This window comes from Paroedura picta, chromosome 8 (genome assembly GCF_049243985.1).
Source record: "Paroedura picta isolate Pp20150507F chromosome 8, Ppicta_v3.0, whole genome shotgun sequence".
Lineage (NCBI taxonomy): Eukaryota > Metazoa > Chordata > Lepidosauria > Squamata > Gekkonidae > Paroedura > Paroedura picta.
Window position 1 is genome coordinate 70,465,635 of NC_135376.1, and position 14,370 is coordinate 70,480,004.

At 44.1% G+C, this 14,370-nt stretch overlaps 1 protein-coding gene across 1 annotated transcript; it reads left to right on the forward strand.

Moving 5' to 3' along the window:
* The first annotated feature begins 11,745 nt into the window (after positions 1 to 11,745).
* Positions 11,746 to 14,170, forward strand: FGFBP3 (fibroblast growth factor binding protein 3). The gene is made up of 2 exons (XM_077350310.1): positions 11,746 to 11,900; positions 12,781 to 14,170. The coding sequence occupies exon 2, from the start codon at positions 12,871 to 12,873 to the stop codon at positions 13,648 to 13,650; it is 780 nt and encodes a 259-aa protein (XP_077206425.1). The 5' UTR covers positions 11,746 to 11,900; positions 12,781 to 12,870; the 3' UTR covers positions 13,651 to 14,170.
* Positions 14,171 to 14,370: the final 200 nt, after the last annotated feature.

Below are 14,370 nucleotides of genomic sequence, written 5' to 3' on the forward strand. Positions count from 1 at the left end.
CCTGGGGCCAGACTAATTGAAGGACCACCTTTCCCCCTCCTGTCCAGTACAGCATTTGTGATATTCCTCACAAGCCCCGTATTCCGTAGTGGTGAGGTGGGTGGCAACCAGAGACAGGGCTTTTTCAGGGCTGGAACCTCCCTTCTGGAATGCTGATCTCTTTTGGAGATAAGGCAAAACATTTTTTTTTAATCTAGTCTTTTAACTAATGGGTTTGGTCTTTTAAAATGGTCTAGCCTGGAGACTGTTTCAGGAGGTTTGTTGTTTCCAAACTATCTGTGTAGCTTCCGTGTTCTGGGTAGTGTCAAGGGGTGCTGGTGGAAAGTGTTGTTAAGTGACAGCTGCCTTATTCGTGACCTGTAGGGTTTTCAGGGCAGGAGATTATCAGAAGTGATTAATCATTGCCTGACTCTGCATCATGACCCATTTATTCCTTGGAGGTCTTTCCTCCAAATAGTAGTTGGGACCTGCCCTGCTCAGCTTCCAAACTCTGACAAGATTGGGCTAGCCTGGGATGTGAAGACAAACTGGCTGTGGCATCTGCAGCCAGGGTTGATTTAGCTGATCTGGCAGGGGCTCATGGGAACTGTAGTCCATGAAAATCTGGAGGACCACAGGTTGACTACCCCACACAGAAAATAACTTAGAACAATTTTCTAAACAATTTTGGATATCCCAGACTAACATTTGCTTTTATGGCAATAACTTTTGTGAACACGGGGCTACAAGAAGGATACGCATAGTGGTTTCTCAAGTTCCTTTTCCTGATACAGGAAATAATATATATGATGGGGAAAGGGAGTAAAATACAAGTAGAATGAGTATTGCTTTCCTTCCTCACACACACCAGAATGTCAGTTTTAACCCAGCAGAATGAGAATCTCATACGGGAACCACTGACCACTCCTGCAATATATTATGCATAATTCATCTGAGCTTCTGCCATGGAGCTTTACATGCACGCTGTTCTTACAGTGACTATAGAATGTTAGTTCCTGCCTTACTTTTTTGAACAAGGGCACGCATATTCACATGGTTTTATTTTCCCCGAACCTTCATTAGCATTTGCTGGGAATAAAATAGAACCGTCAAACCTACTACATCAGGGATAGATTCTGAACCACAGACTGTAAACCAAGCAAACTTCACGTAGTGGTTAAGAATGGCAGCTTCTAATCTGGAGAACTGGGTTTGATTCCCTACTCCTCCACATGCAGCCATCTGGGTGACCTTGGGCTAGTAACAGTTCTCTCAGAGCTCTCTCAGCCTCAAGTATCTCACAGGGTGCGGAGAGGAAGGGAAAGGTGTTTGTAGGCCACTTTTGGACTCCTTTGGGCAGTGGACAGCAGGGTATAAAACCCAGCTCGTCTCTCAGTTTTGGAGTTTGCTGCTTGCTTATTTATTTATATTGGTATAATGTTTACACTCAGAACTTTTGGTTATAGCACCTCACCACCACAAGCTGGTTTAATTTTGATTCAGATCTTTGCAAGCTTGGGAGCTCTGTGAGAAGAAGAAAACAGGGTGTGAAAATGTCTCCACTCCCACATCAATATTATTCACCTCTTCTTCTCCCACTACACCTCCACATATGTCCTTTCTGATTATGTGGATATATGTGCTAGTTTTTCTAGAATATCTGTTTTCCCTTTTGAGAACATTGTCACGTGCCTGTGTGCAACTTCAGCAACTGTTCCGATCATCTGTATTGGCAAAAGACCACACTTAAGGAGCCCTCCTGCTCAATGAGACAAAACCCAGCATCCATGTAGTATTTCTTACAGACAGGGCACATATATTATGATTCTATGATTCTATGATTCTATGATTAACTCAACAGTCCTTACAACAACCTTGAATGGTTGGCCAGTATTTTCATTCCAATATTGATGACGGGTGATTCAGAAAACAGTGTGGCCTTTATAAGCTGCTAGTGAGTTTTGTGGTTGGAATGAGACTTGTAAATGGTCTCATGATGGCAAGACATGTGATTGGTTAGGACTTCTGTTAGCAACGTACTTGATTGGTTAACTGTCACCTGCTTAATAGCAACATATTTGATTGGCGAATTTCAACCGTGTCAATGCTGCTCATTTGGCAAAAGGAAGAGCTATAATTCCAGGGGATCTCCAAGTCCCACCTGGGGACTGGTAACCCTAAGCATGACAGAAGATGTACCCTATGTCTGGATTTCATGTCTTTTGATTCTGAACCAGGTGGGCCTCACTGGCTGGAACACCTGCTTGGACTTTGAAACTCTACTCATTCTGAGCAGATTTAGATCTTAGAGAATTTAGAGAACCAATTTTTGTAAAAGTGCTAAAGTTAGATATTTAGCTTTTATTATTTTATCCTTGCTGCACATAGCTCTTATATTGTATATCCCTGCAAATTCCTTTAATTAACCATACTGATTATATTTTCTTGTGTTCTTGGGTTTCGGGGCTTCGTTCTGAACCCAGTACTTTAGCCCTATTGGCTACAGTAACCAGATTGATTTGGGGGGAACTCATCTTGCAAAAGGCCCACCTTATAGGGTTGATGTTTTGTTTAGATCCGGGAAGGCTTGAGACATCATCCCTTAGTGTCTGATTGGTAGATTAGTTAGGGAGGCTGATGGTCGTATGTTACCCTTGGGGTCCAGGGAGTCACATTCTAGCACTTTGTGGTTATGTTTTGACCAACTTTCCCCCACTCTTAAATAAAAACACAACTTTTGAAAGACTTCTGAGATCACAGTTTGAGAAACAACTTCCCCAAAATGTGAAAAATGCACAGAATTGTGTCTGTGGAATGGGGATGGTAAGAGGGAAGAAAAAGACTAGGCTTCTCCTTTGCTTCAGCACAGTGGACTTGATATAATTATAGAACCATAAGAGTTGGAAGAGGCCATACAAACCATGTAGTCCAACCCTTGCTTGATGCAGGATCAGCCTAAAGCATCCTTGATAAGCAGCTGTCCAGCCACTGCTTAAAAACCATCAGTGTGGGGGAGCTCACCACCTCCTTAGGCAGCAGATTCCACAGCTGAACTACTGTAATCCCCCCCCCATATGTAGCTGGTATAGTTCTACAAGGCCAAGAAGTTCAGCTCTGAGTGTTCTGCTGCTTCAGACCAATAGGGCTACCCACTTGAATTTTTATAAACAAAACAGCCAGCATTGTTATCCCCTTGTATGGTGTGGCCATATTTGGTTTACAATGCACAGTTCTGGTCATTGCTTCTCAATAATTATATTGTACTAGTAATCAAGCCCGCTGCAAAGAATGCAGCGGGCGCTAGGGCCTTACCGCAGTGGTGTGCGGGGTGGTCGGCGGCGGGCTGGTCCGGCGGGTTGGTCGGCGGCGGCGGTGGGCTGGTCGCGGGCGGCGACGGGCTGGTCGCGGGCGGCAAGCTTCTTCTGTTGGCGGCGGGCTGACACGGCGAGAGGCGCTTTGCGCCTCTCGCCGCGTCAGCCCGCCAGGCAGGGAACCCCCGGCAGCCGCGCTTCGCGCGACTGCCGGGGGCTCCCTGGGTCGGCGGCCTGATGCGGCGAGAGGCGCTTCGCACCTCTCGCCGCGTCAGGCCGGGAGGAACTGCGAGCCGCGCTGTGCGCGGCTCGCAGTTCCTGGAGCTGGGAATCGGAGGGACCAATCGGCAGTCCCTCCGATTGTCTGTCGTGAGGAAGGGTCCAATCCGGACCCTTCCTCATCACGGACTAATCCCACCTCTACACCCCTTAGCCATTTATATAGTCCGTGGCGCCCGTGGCGCCACGGGCGGTTTAAAGATAATTGGAAAATGTGCAGAAAGGGACAACCAAAATGTCTGAGGGGCTGGAGCACTTTCCCTATGTGGAAAGGAGAGCGCATTTCAGGCTTTTCTATTTAGGAAGACATGTGTTTGGGGGTAGTGGGGATCAGTATAAAATTACAATGGAAAAGGCAGATGGGCAGAATTTTCCCTCTCCCCAAATAGTGGATCTTGGAGGCATCCAGTGAAGTTAATGGGCAACAGATTCTGAACAGACAATGAAAATGGCAATATACAGCAAACCCCTGCCGCAAGATGTGAGGATGCCATGGTTTAAATGGCCTTAGAGAGCCTCTTGTGGCGCAGAGTGGTAAGGCAGCCGCCTGAAAGCTTTGCCCATGAGGCTGGGAGTTCGATCCCAGCAGCCGGCTCAAGGTTGACTCAGCCTTCCATCCTTCCGAGGTCGGTAAAATGAGTACCCAGCTTGCTGGGGGGTAAACGGTAATGACTGGGGAAGGCACTGGCAAACCACCCCGTATTGAGTCTGCCATGAAAACGCTGGAAGGCGTCACCCCAAGGGTCAGACATGACTCGGTGCTTGCACAGGGGATACCTTTACCTTTACCTTTAAAGGGGGATAAGATAAATTAACGGAGGGTAGGTCCATCAATGGCTATTAGCCACAAGGGCTAAGTGAAACTTCTATGTCAACCTATGGATAACAGCCTATGGACCCTGAAGAAGGAAGACAGGAGGAGAATAGATCCTTTCGAATTATGGTGTTGGAGACAAATGTTGAAGACGAATGCATGGACAGCCAAAGTTACCAACAAGATTGAAGAAATGAAGAAATGAAGATAGTTTTAGAGAGGAGCAAACCAACTATGTCATTAGAAGGGAAGATATTACGGCTAAAGCTCACTTATTTTGGACACATCATGCAATCAAACTCACTAAAAAAATAATTAATGCTTGGCATGGTCAGCGGCAAAAGGAAACATAGTCGCCAAACGATCCACTGGCTCGACACGATCAAAGCTGACACAGGGATGACCATGAACGCACTACAAGGAGCAGTCAGAAACAGGGGTGCATTCCTATAGAATTGCTGAGGGTTGGACATGACTGAACAGATATCATCATCATCATCATCATCATCATCATCATCAACATCAACATGTCCACATTCAAAGGCAGAATATCTCTGCATTGCAGTTATTGACAGGCCTGTTGATGGCCTTCCCATCGGTCCTGGTTGGCTGCTGTGAAAAAACAATTTTGGTCTCATCCAATAAGGCTGGTACGTTTTTGAGTATGCCTTGCATTCCTGTTCAAAAACAGGAGCAAAGAAGTCCCTGATTGAAACTCACTAGACTAGAGGCAAACTGCTTCTCTCGCTGTCATAGGACCCCACCTACAGGCAGAAACTTCAGGCGTCTTTCACATTGCCTTAAAATTCCCCTGCATCACTGGCTGTTAGCCTTGTGTTCAGACAACTTCGTAAACATCTCACGGCTGTCTCATATCTTCCCTGCCCCTCCCTCTACCCCGTTCCTAATAAAACTGGAGTCTGCTCACCAGCATTCTTTGGCATCACTATGCAGAGAAATATTATGCCTACATATTTGCATCTTCTTGATGTCCCACCCCTGAGAAGAGTTTTTCTCCTGGCATGAATGAATGCTTTCCCCTCAAAGGTCTTAGAGGGAAGATTCCACCGTATCCCATACCATGCGAGACTCTGTCCGTGTGGTTCTGGCTGCCCTGACTCTGTCTTACACATTTTGTTAGATTGCCCCTTATATGAGTAGTGTCGGGATGACAGCTTTGTTGCTTTGCTGGGAAACAAGCCTTCTGTAAGTAAGCCTTCTGTAAGCAAGCCTTCTGTAAGACCTTGCCATTTCTGCTCTCTGACAAAGACCCAGAGGTAACCATTTTAGTTGCCAGAGTTTTAACTAAGATGCTTTTATAATATGCTGCCTACCTTGTATTTTATCTTTTATAGTTTATTTAATCATTTTAAGATCTGTTTGATTATGTAACCCCATGGCCTATTTTATTATTTTGTTGAAATTTTAAACCCTATTTTTATATGTCTTATACATATTTTATGCCAATAAAAGGTTATTGACTAATAAAACTGGTTTCTCCCAGATTTTTTCCTGCAGAGCGAAATGTATTTGTAACAAAGCCTCTGCTTGTCATCTGAACTAAGCTTTTCTCATTGATGACTTTTGGCACATCCCACCCACCCAGAAAAGGACAGGCAACTTTGTTTTCTTTTTTATATATAATTTGCATCCCAGGGAAGAAACATTTCAACAATGGAAGGTGCCTGCATGGAAATAAGCAGTCATTCACATCGGGGGTATCTTCCTCTGATCTCTCGCTGGCTCTCTTCCTCTGCAGCTTGAGAAAGCCAGGATCATGTCCTCCTCTTGCTTTACACTTTCATGTAAGATTATCTCTCTTGAACCTTTGCACCTTTCTCCCCAGTGGGGAAAAACCCTTCTTCTCTTTGTTACATTCTTTTAATGTAATGTTTTTAGTTGAACAATGTCAGGGGCCAAGGGACTGAGCAAAGAAATTCTCTTTTCTGCTTCAGTGTTGCTGTTTGAGGGCTTCCTGTGATAGGCAGGGATAGAGGTACAGAAGTCAATGGGGGCCACTCTCATGTCAGTCTGCATTAAAGGAAGTTGCACTTTCCCCATGTATTCCATGGAAGAGAGGTGGTGCAAACAAGGCTGCTGAAATGCTCAAACCTGTACAAGAGCTCAAAAAACAAAACTGAAACAGAGGGAACCCATAAGAGGAAGTCTGAACTGGTGATCCCACCAATAGCCCGACCATCAGAAGTGGTACAACATGAATGCGAAAGGTATTTGCACTCTGAAAACCTCCTTCAGGGAAGATGGCAGAGCTTTAGCCCACTCCAAAACTTCCTGAGCAGGACAAAATCCCTGGGCTACTGGTCAGGCAGCACAAGAAGGATACAGTGGCTTTTTGACTTAGTTAACTTGTAAACATGCTCTTTGAAATCCTGCAGTATATTTCTTCTAACAGAAGGGGGAAAATTTTGGAGGATGACCACATTGGTCTGCAATAGAACAGCTAGATTCTACTGTAGCTAGGTCCTACTGGACTTGAATCTAGGAGGTGAAAAATGTTGGGTTATTTCTCTCTTCCATTTCAGGCCCAAAATGTCTTCATTGTGGGGAACATTTTGGCAGGCAGTAGAGAGAAAGACAAGGAAGTCCTGCTTCATTGACAAATATCTTCTGCTGGCAGAGATTTACCATGGGGTTCAAGTTGCCTTGTAGGGTCACAACAGAGATATCCCCTGCCCTAGGACTCTTCATTTTATTCTTTGCTTTCTGTAGGTATGTTAGCCTCAGTGTAAAATCATCAAAATGTTTATTTTATGAAACTGGCACCTTTGCCAAGTATTTACTCAGCAATGTGACATTTTAATCGTTTATTGTCTTTCCTTTCAAACTCTTAGCCATATATGGTGATTTAGCTCTTTTCCTTCCCTCAGATATAGGATTTTCTCTTTGTTTTTCTCTTCCTTCCTTGCTAAGCAGTTCCTTCATCTGTTTTCTTCTTTCCTAAAGATCTATGGCTGTCCTACCCTAATGTTATTGTATTTTTTTTCCTGACTCAGCCCAGAAACTTGAGGGAAGAGACAAGGTCATACTCTTAACTTAAACCTTTAAAATGGTTCTTGAGAGGCATTATAACATTAAAACTAATCAAAATATTTTATTCAATGTAGAGGAGGAAATGTCAGGAGAAATCCAGGAGTGGTGCGAAGTAAAGGTAAATCAATAAGAACTCTGAAGTAACATAATATTTTCACAAATTCATATGTTTCCAACAGTCTTAGAATATCTGAAGAAAGAGGCTTTTGTTTCAGTATTTCCTAAATACTCCAGTATACTTTCTTGAATTTAACAGACTATTCTGGTTTCAGAACCTGAAAAGTTTAACGTACTTTTCAGGGATACACTATTAGTCACCCAAATTCCTTCTCTGAACGCACCAGGGATCACTCTACTCTTCACAGCTGCCTCCCTTTCAACTGGTCAGGGAATCTCTTCTCTAACTAGAAGCTCTATTTGTTTTTCTGGCTTGAATGGGGTCTTTACCCATCCCTCCTTGCCACCCTTCCTGGTCCTCAGTCAGTATGAAATTGTTTTCAGTCAGAACTAAACTCTCCGCAGTCCGAATTAAACTTTCCACAGTCAGGGCATTAATACTTCATTACTTGTTTATATAGCCCTTCTGAGCCTTTAAATTGCAGTTCGTCATGTCATATCTCCACTAAATTGTTGTTATAGTTATAGTCATAAAAAAACTTTCCTCCCTATTTCCTTATGGTATTGCCCAAAGCTTCCCTTCTGTTTTCTCTGAAATTGTTTTAATAATTAATTATATCCCGCATTTTATCTAGGTTCAAGACAACTAACAATACTAGTTAAAATATCTCCAGCTAAAATAAAAAAGGCAAGCAACAAAGCCGCCTTGAGCCAGTACCTAGTACCGGGAGAGCTGGGATATAAATCCTAAAATAAAATAAATAAAAAAGCATATAGTCTGCTTTTGAAACAGCAAAGGAGGGTCCATGAGCACCCCCAAGTTCTTAACCGCCTTGGAGAAAGCCATTGTTACTCCATCTACCAGAGATAGATTCAATCCTTCTAGAATATACACCTTTCCAACTAGCATTACTTCTGTCTTGTTATTTTGGTACTGCCAATTTAAAAATGTAAACAAATGCATAAATAAAGAACAGTACAAGGAATCTCTTACACCATTCTTTGCACCTCACTATATGGCCACTAGATGTCTCCCTAAGGCTGAACTTCTTACTTTGATGAAGAATTTATTGGCAGCACATCCTTTGTAATCTCCAGTGCAGAAAATTTTGATAACTTTATTTAAAACACTTCCATTACTCCAGGTAAATTTCAAATCAAGTCCTTCACATGTCCTTCAAAAGACTAATAAAAGGGCAACCCTTAAACAGCTATTTGCATGGTTAACTACAATAGGGGTCCTTAGCCTTTTCAAATTTGAGGGCATTTTTGGAATGCTGACACAGGGTGTCACAAAAATGGCTTCTGCAGAAAGTGGAGCCAACCAAAAAATACCAACGATCAATGTTACTCATAAGAAAAGAAAAAGAGCTGATTTTTAATACTCTGCCATTCACTGAAAGAGTTCTAAAGCAGCTTACAAACACCTTTCCCATCCCACAACAGGCACCCTGTGAGGTCGGTGGGGCTGAGAGAGTTCTGAGAGAACTGTGACTAGCCTGAGGTCCCCCAGCTGGCTACAAGTGGAGGAGTGAGGAATCAAATCCAGCTCTCCAGATCAGAGGCCGCCACTCTTACCCTCTACACCAGGGGTAGTCAACCTGTGGTCCTCCAGATGTTCACATACTACAATTCCCATGAGCCCATGCCAGTGTTTGCTGGCAGGGGCTCATGGTAATTGTAGTCTGTGAACATCTGGAGGACCACAGGTTGACTACCCCTGCTCTACACCACACTGGCTCTCTAAGTAACTTCAGCATTTCAAAGGAAATCTCTGTTTAACAGAATGCCTTTTAAAATAAACACACATATTTTTAAAACCATTTTCTTATATACACACACTGTAGCACAGTGAAGAACCTTGTGCTGTTGCTGAAGCCCCTTAAAAAAACCCCACAGCCAATCAGATCTCTAGAGGCCTGCTGGATAAAATTCCCACCTGGTTCAAACCACTTTCTATAAACATCTGGCAAGCCTTTGGAAATGTGGGGAGTGCCCAATAATGCACAGGCACCATGCTGAAGACCCCTGACCTGCAGCATTTTAGGATCACCATCAGGTGACCAGGCACAGAAAGAAAGAAAGAAGAGCGATGAGAAAGATAGAAGAGAGGAGTTGGTGATTTGCCACCAAAGATTATCGAAGATATTTAGGGCCAGTAGAAATGCAACCCCTCAGGTGAGTCCTGGAGTTTCCTGGATTCGCAGCTGTTCTCCAGACCACAACCATCAGTTGATCCGTTCTCCTGGAAAAAGTGGCTTCTTTATAGGATTTTCTTTTTAGCAAAGCCTCCAAAATGCAGCCGTAATCACAGACTCCATTGAAGAGCATGGGCATCCACCCCACTGTGCTAAGCAGCTGCTTTACTATTTGGTCTAATTCCCCTTACAGAGGACACCTGCTGCGGAGGGCACTAGAAAGTCAAAGTGGTGCTTGCTTAAAGAGTCAGCCAGTACTAGGGAAAAACAGCAGTAAGGATGGGAATGTTTTTTAAAAACCCACAGTCCAGAGAAATGGTAATGTCCCTTTGAGGAGCGGTGTCTGTGCCTATGCTTCTGAGGGGCATTCAGGGGTTGGAAGATCACTGTGCAAATATTTTTCATTAGCTGTCTAGTTGACGGCAGGCGGACTGGGTATATTGTTAGGCCTTTTGTGTCTTTTGCTATTCCACAGAGACTGTTCACTTGACATTCTGTCCTGTTCCTTAGAGGGTTTTCTTTTGTTTCAGTCAATCTAAATAAATGAAAGTACATGAAGGCCTGAATTCAAATCACGCAGAGGAGAATTATCTGTGCTGGAGTGCAGCTCACAAAGTGCTGTGAATCTCTATAGGGAAACCTCCTGGTAAAGTAGCTGTCTGCTGGTCTATCAAAGGCCTGAAAGAGAGGGCAGCTTGGGGATGCAGAGTCTTTGCAACTCTTAAAATCAAAGAACACAATGTAGAGAAAGTAGTTTTTAATTAGGCTCCAGTGTTCCTGAATTTAAGCCTAAATTGGTGCATCAAATAGACATCATAGTTGTGAGGAAACAAAAGCTATCTATGTGTCTTAAAGTTTTTTTTAACAAAAAATCTTATCTTTTTAAAGCATAAAATGGCTTGTCAGTGAAAATTAGTTGTGACTTAGCTCTATTGAAATACATAGGAAGCTAGGCAATTATTGGGAGCCCACTGATTGTAACAGGATTTGGGAAGCTCTCTTATCCTAAAGATACGTTTTGCAATGACCTTGTTAAACCAAGTGAGATTTGTCTGTGGTTAGTGTCTGGGAGATTGCATAGAGAGCTTAGCTCTGTTGTGTTGACTTATATGGAAGAAAAAGTGGGATACAAATCTTCTGAACAGAAGTGAAAACATTGCCCCCTCTTTCTGTCTACAAACCAAATACAGCTGTTCAGTAAAAACCAAGCAATTCAGCCCAAAACCTGAACCAAGTGGGACACCTCCCTCCCCCTGGGATCTAAGCCCCCACTGCCTTTCAGTGAAGCAGTGAAAACAAAGTGTGCGTGTGTGGGGGGGGGGCACTGCTGTGATGCCACAGCATCAGTTCTTGTTACACACCTAGCAGTGGCATCACACGTTAGTTGCCATAACACGCTTGGGATTTCCCAAATCTGGGTGGTTTTTGCAACCAAGTGGACTCACCCCAAGTTTTGGGAGGCCAGTTGCTGTCAGACAAGGCTTAGGTTGTTTATCTGAAAATAAAAAAGTAAAAAAAAATCTTTTTGAAAGACACTTTAAAATAGACTTTTTAAAAATAAAAATGAGACAAGAAGGAAAACTTGGGGATCACCTTGAGGCATCTACAAGTATCATTGGTACAGTCAGGGGTCTCTGTGGGGGGGGGAAACTGTCCTTTGTTGCTGGTCAACATTCAGCTGAACCCCAGCTTCTGTATGGCAAAATTGTGTGTGTGTGTGTGTTGGTAGGACTCAGCGCCTCTTGACACAAGAAATAAATGCAGGACCAGAAAATGTTGTTCTTGCCCCTCTCATATGCTTTAATGATAGGCCAACATTTTAAAAACATTAAAGGGGGGACCCATTTCCAACTAAATAAAGCGAGGAAAGCAGTAGCAATTTCAGCAAGCGAGGGGGAATCCCATCTGCTTAGCAGGTCACCGTACTGGAGGAGGTTTGTTCTTTCAAGAGCCCCCTGTTGTTCTCACTGTGGGTGAGCGTCTGTGTGTGTTTGCATGCACGAGACTGGGGAGGGGCGTAGGCTTTGGCTTGGCCCCTCCTGGACTGTTGATAACACATGCATGCTCTGTACATCCCTCTAACAGAGGCTAATCCTACACACAGACTTCTCTTTTCCCCCTGGAGCGCTCTCTGCGTCTCACAGTCCAAGGGTAAGTGTAACCAGGAAGAAGGGAAAGGGAGAGCACGGAAATTCAACAGTGGGAAGGCTTAATTTGATTTAGGCTGAGCTTGGCAATTCTGGCCATGCAGCCTCTTGAATGCTGCGAAAGAGGGAAGCGGTTTGTCCCCTCGTCATCTTGCCAGTGATTTTGCATCCCTAGGTAGCAACAACTTGCTAAGGCTTTAAGAGAGGGGTACAAACTGGAATGAGTGTTTTATACTGCAGAAAGGCAAGAAATAAAAAAAAAGTGGGGGGAAAGCTCAGAGATTTTCTAGGGAGCACTGTCTGAAAGAAAGAAAGAAAGAAAGAAAGAAAGAAAGAAAGAAAGAAAGAAAGAAAGAAAGAAAGAAAGAAAGAAAGAAAGAACTCTTAAGCAATATTGCTGTAATACTTGGGGAATTTCAGAAACAAATCTGCTAAGTCACATCAAATGTACCTGTGAACATAAATGGAGCTCTATTAGGGGATTTACTATTAAGTTGTTAATACTCTGTGTGTTCCACGGTTTCATTTTGTGCAACTAAGCTTCTGTACAGAATGAAGAAACAGGATGTATTTCCTAGTTAAGAATGTAACTTTAAAAAAATCTGTCTGCAATTAAAACAAAAGATGTAGAAGAGTGATTTTGGTAACTATGGAACAATTAAAAGTTTGCGTTAGAGAAGTGAAGGATCCTTGAATATTACTACAAATATAGCCATCAAGTCAAAGAGCCTGTTTTACCTGCATAAGACAGGTAGGAATTGGTTCCCAGAAATCAGGATTTCTCCTTTGGGGCATTTTCCCACTGTTGAGGGTCAATATTGCAATGAGGTATGAATTTCCTTCTGTACTTCCTGCTCTCTGCTTACCGGCATTTCTTTCCGTAGGACTTGGGGAATGTACAGGGCCCTCCAGCTAGGATTTTATTGCTGATGTTCTTTAAATACAAAAGGCAACAGATCCACTGACTCCAGGAGATGAGGCTCCCCGAGACCCTTCCACTCACCCTGCTGTTTCTGGGTTACCTGGACGGTGCCCGTGGCAAGAAAGGCAAAGAGAACAGTGAAAAAGCCACGTCGTCCTCTCCCTGGGCACAGACTGGACAGTTCTCTACCCGGGACAAGCACCTGTGCAGCTGGCAACTGATCCCAGGGGAAGAAGTAACTGAGATCCACCTGAGCTGTCACCATCTGGGAGAGGACAGTGGCACGGGGCAGCAATGCGTTTACCGGGGTCAACCGGAATTGTGCGCTGCTTACAGCTCCAAAGGCCGTCAATTTTGGAAGCAGATTCTTGGCAAGCTCCGCAGAAAGCACCACCCGTGCCGGGACCACAGTCCGCTGAAATCCCGGCTTTGTAGTGGCAAGAAAGGGGCATCTGAGGCAGAGCTGCACCTCGTACCTCCAGCGCTGCCCACAGCCATCCCCGTGGCTGAGAGTACTACTAAAGGCAGATCCAAGGGAAAGGCCCACACAAAGGACCTGCCGGTACCACAGAAGCCACCTCAGGCATCCAGGGCTCGGGTAGTCACTAGCTCAGCAAAAGCAGATGCCCCAGACAAGCGCAACAAAGGGGGGAAGAAGAAAGTCTCTCCCAGCTCCTCAGTGGCTCCAATCCATCTGTCTAGCAGCAGACCCACGGCAGGCACGGGAAACACCGAACAGCCCACAGAGCTCAATGCGGAGGTGGCAGAGGCCTACTGCGAAGAGAAGTGGCACTCGTTGTGCAATTTCTTTGTGAATTTTTGGAATGGCTGAGTGAGGGGCCACCAGGGACAAAGCGGGTGGGGTGGGGCTAAGTGTACAGCAGAGAGCCTAGTTAGAGAAGAAGGCAGATGGTGGCATATGCAGTGAAATCAAAATAAAGGAAAGAATTAAGGTCTAGAGGGCCAACAGAATGTGGCAAAAATGGGGAGAGCCAGTGTGCAGCTATGGGGTTTTATGGGGTGTAGCATTTACTCATTCCTACTAATCCAATAGCAGCTGCTAACTGAGAGGCTAGGATATGGAAAACTTTTTTTTTTTTTGCATGCTTCTTTCCATGCTCATCACAAGCTACAAGGAAATTGCTCTGCAGTGTTAGAAAAGACTTCCTTATCCATGATCAGGTAACTTAATGCTTTGAAAGCTATTTGGGATTATCCTGTTTGAATCACCAGTGATGTTCTTCTTTCTGTACCTAGAGGATATCTAACATTTGTATAAGTGCATGGTGGTGTAGATGCCACTGGACATGATTGTTTTAACAACGACAATAAATGAAGTTATTTTACAACAACCTGTGATTGTTATTTCATTGACTTGCTAAGGTCTCAGTACTTGTCAAAGGTGATGCCTTCAAGTGCGTGGTTATATTGGGTTGGATCCTATGCTGGTTTTCCACTGGGCCTTTCCACTGGTTAGGGGGGGCATTTTTTAAGATTCCCCCACCCACCACAGGTTTCTACATCATGTCTAGGTCTGTACTTTCAGTACCCT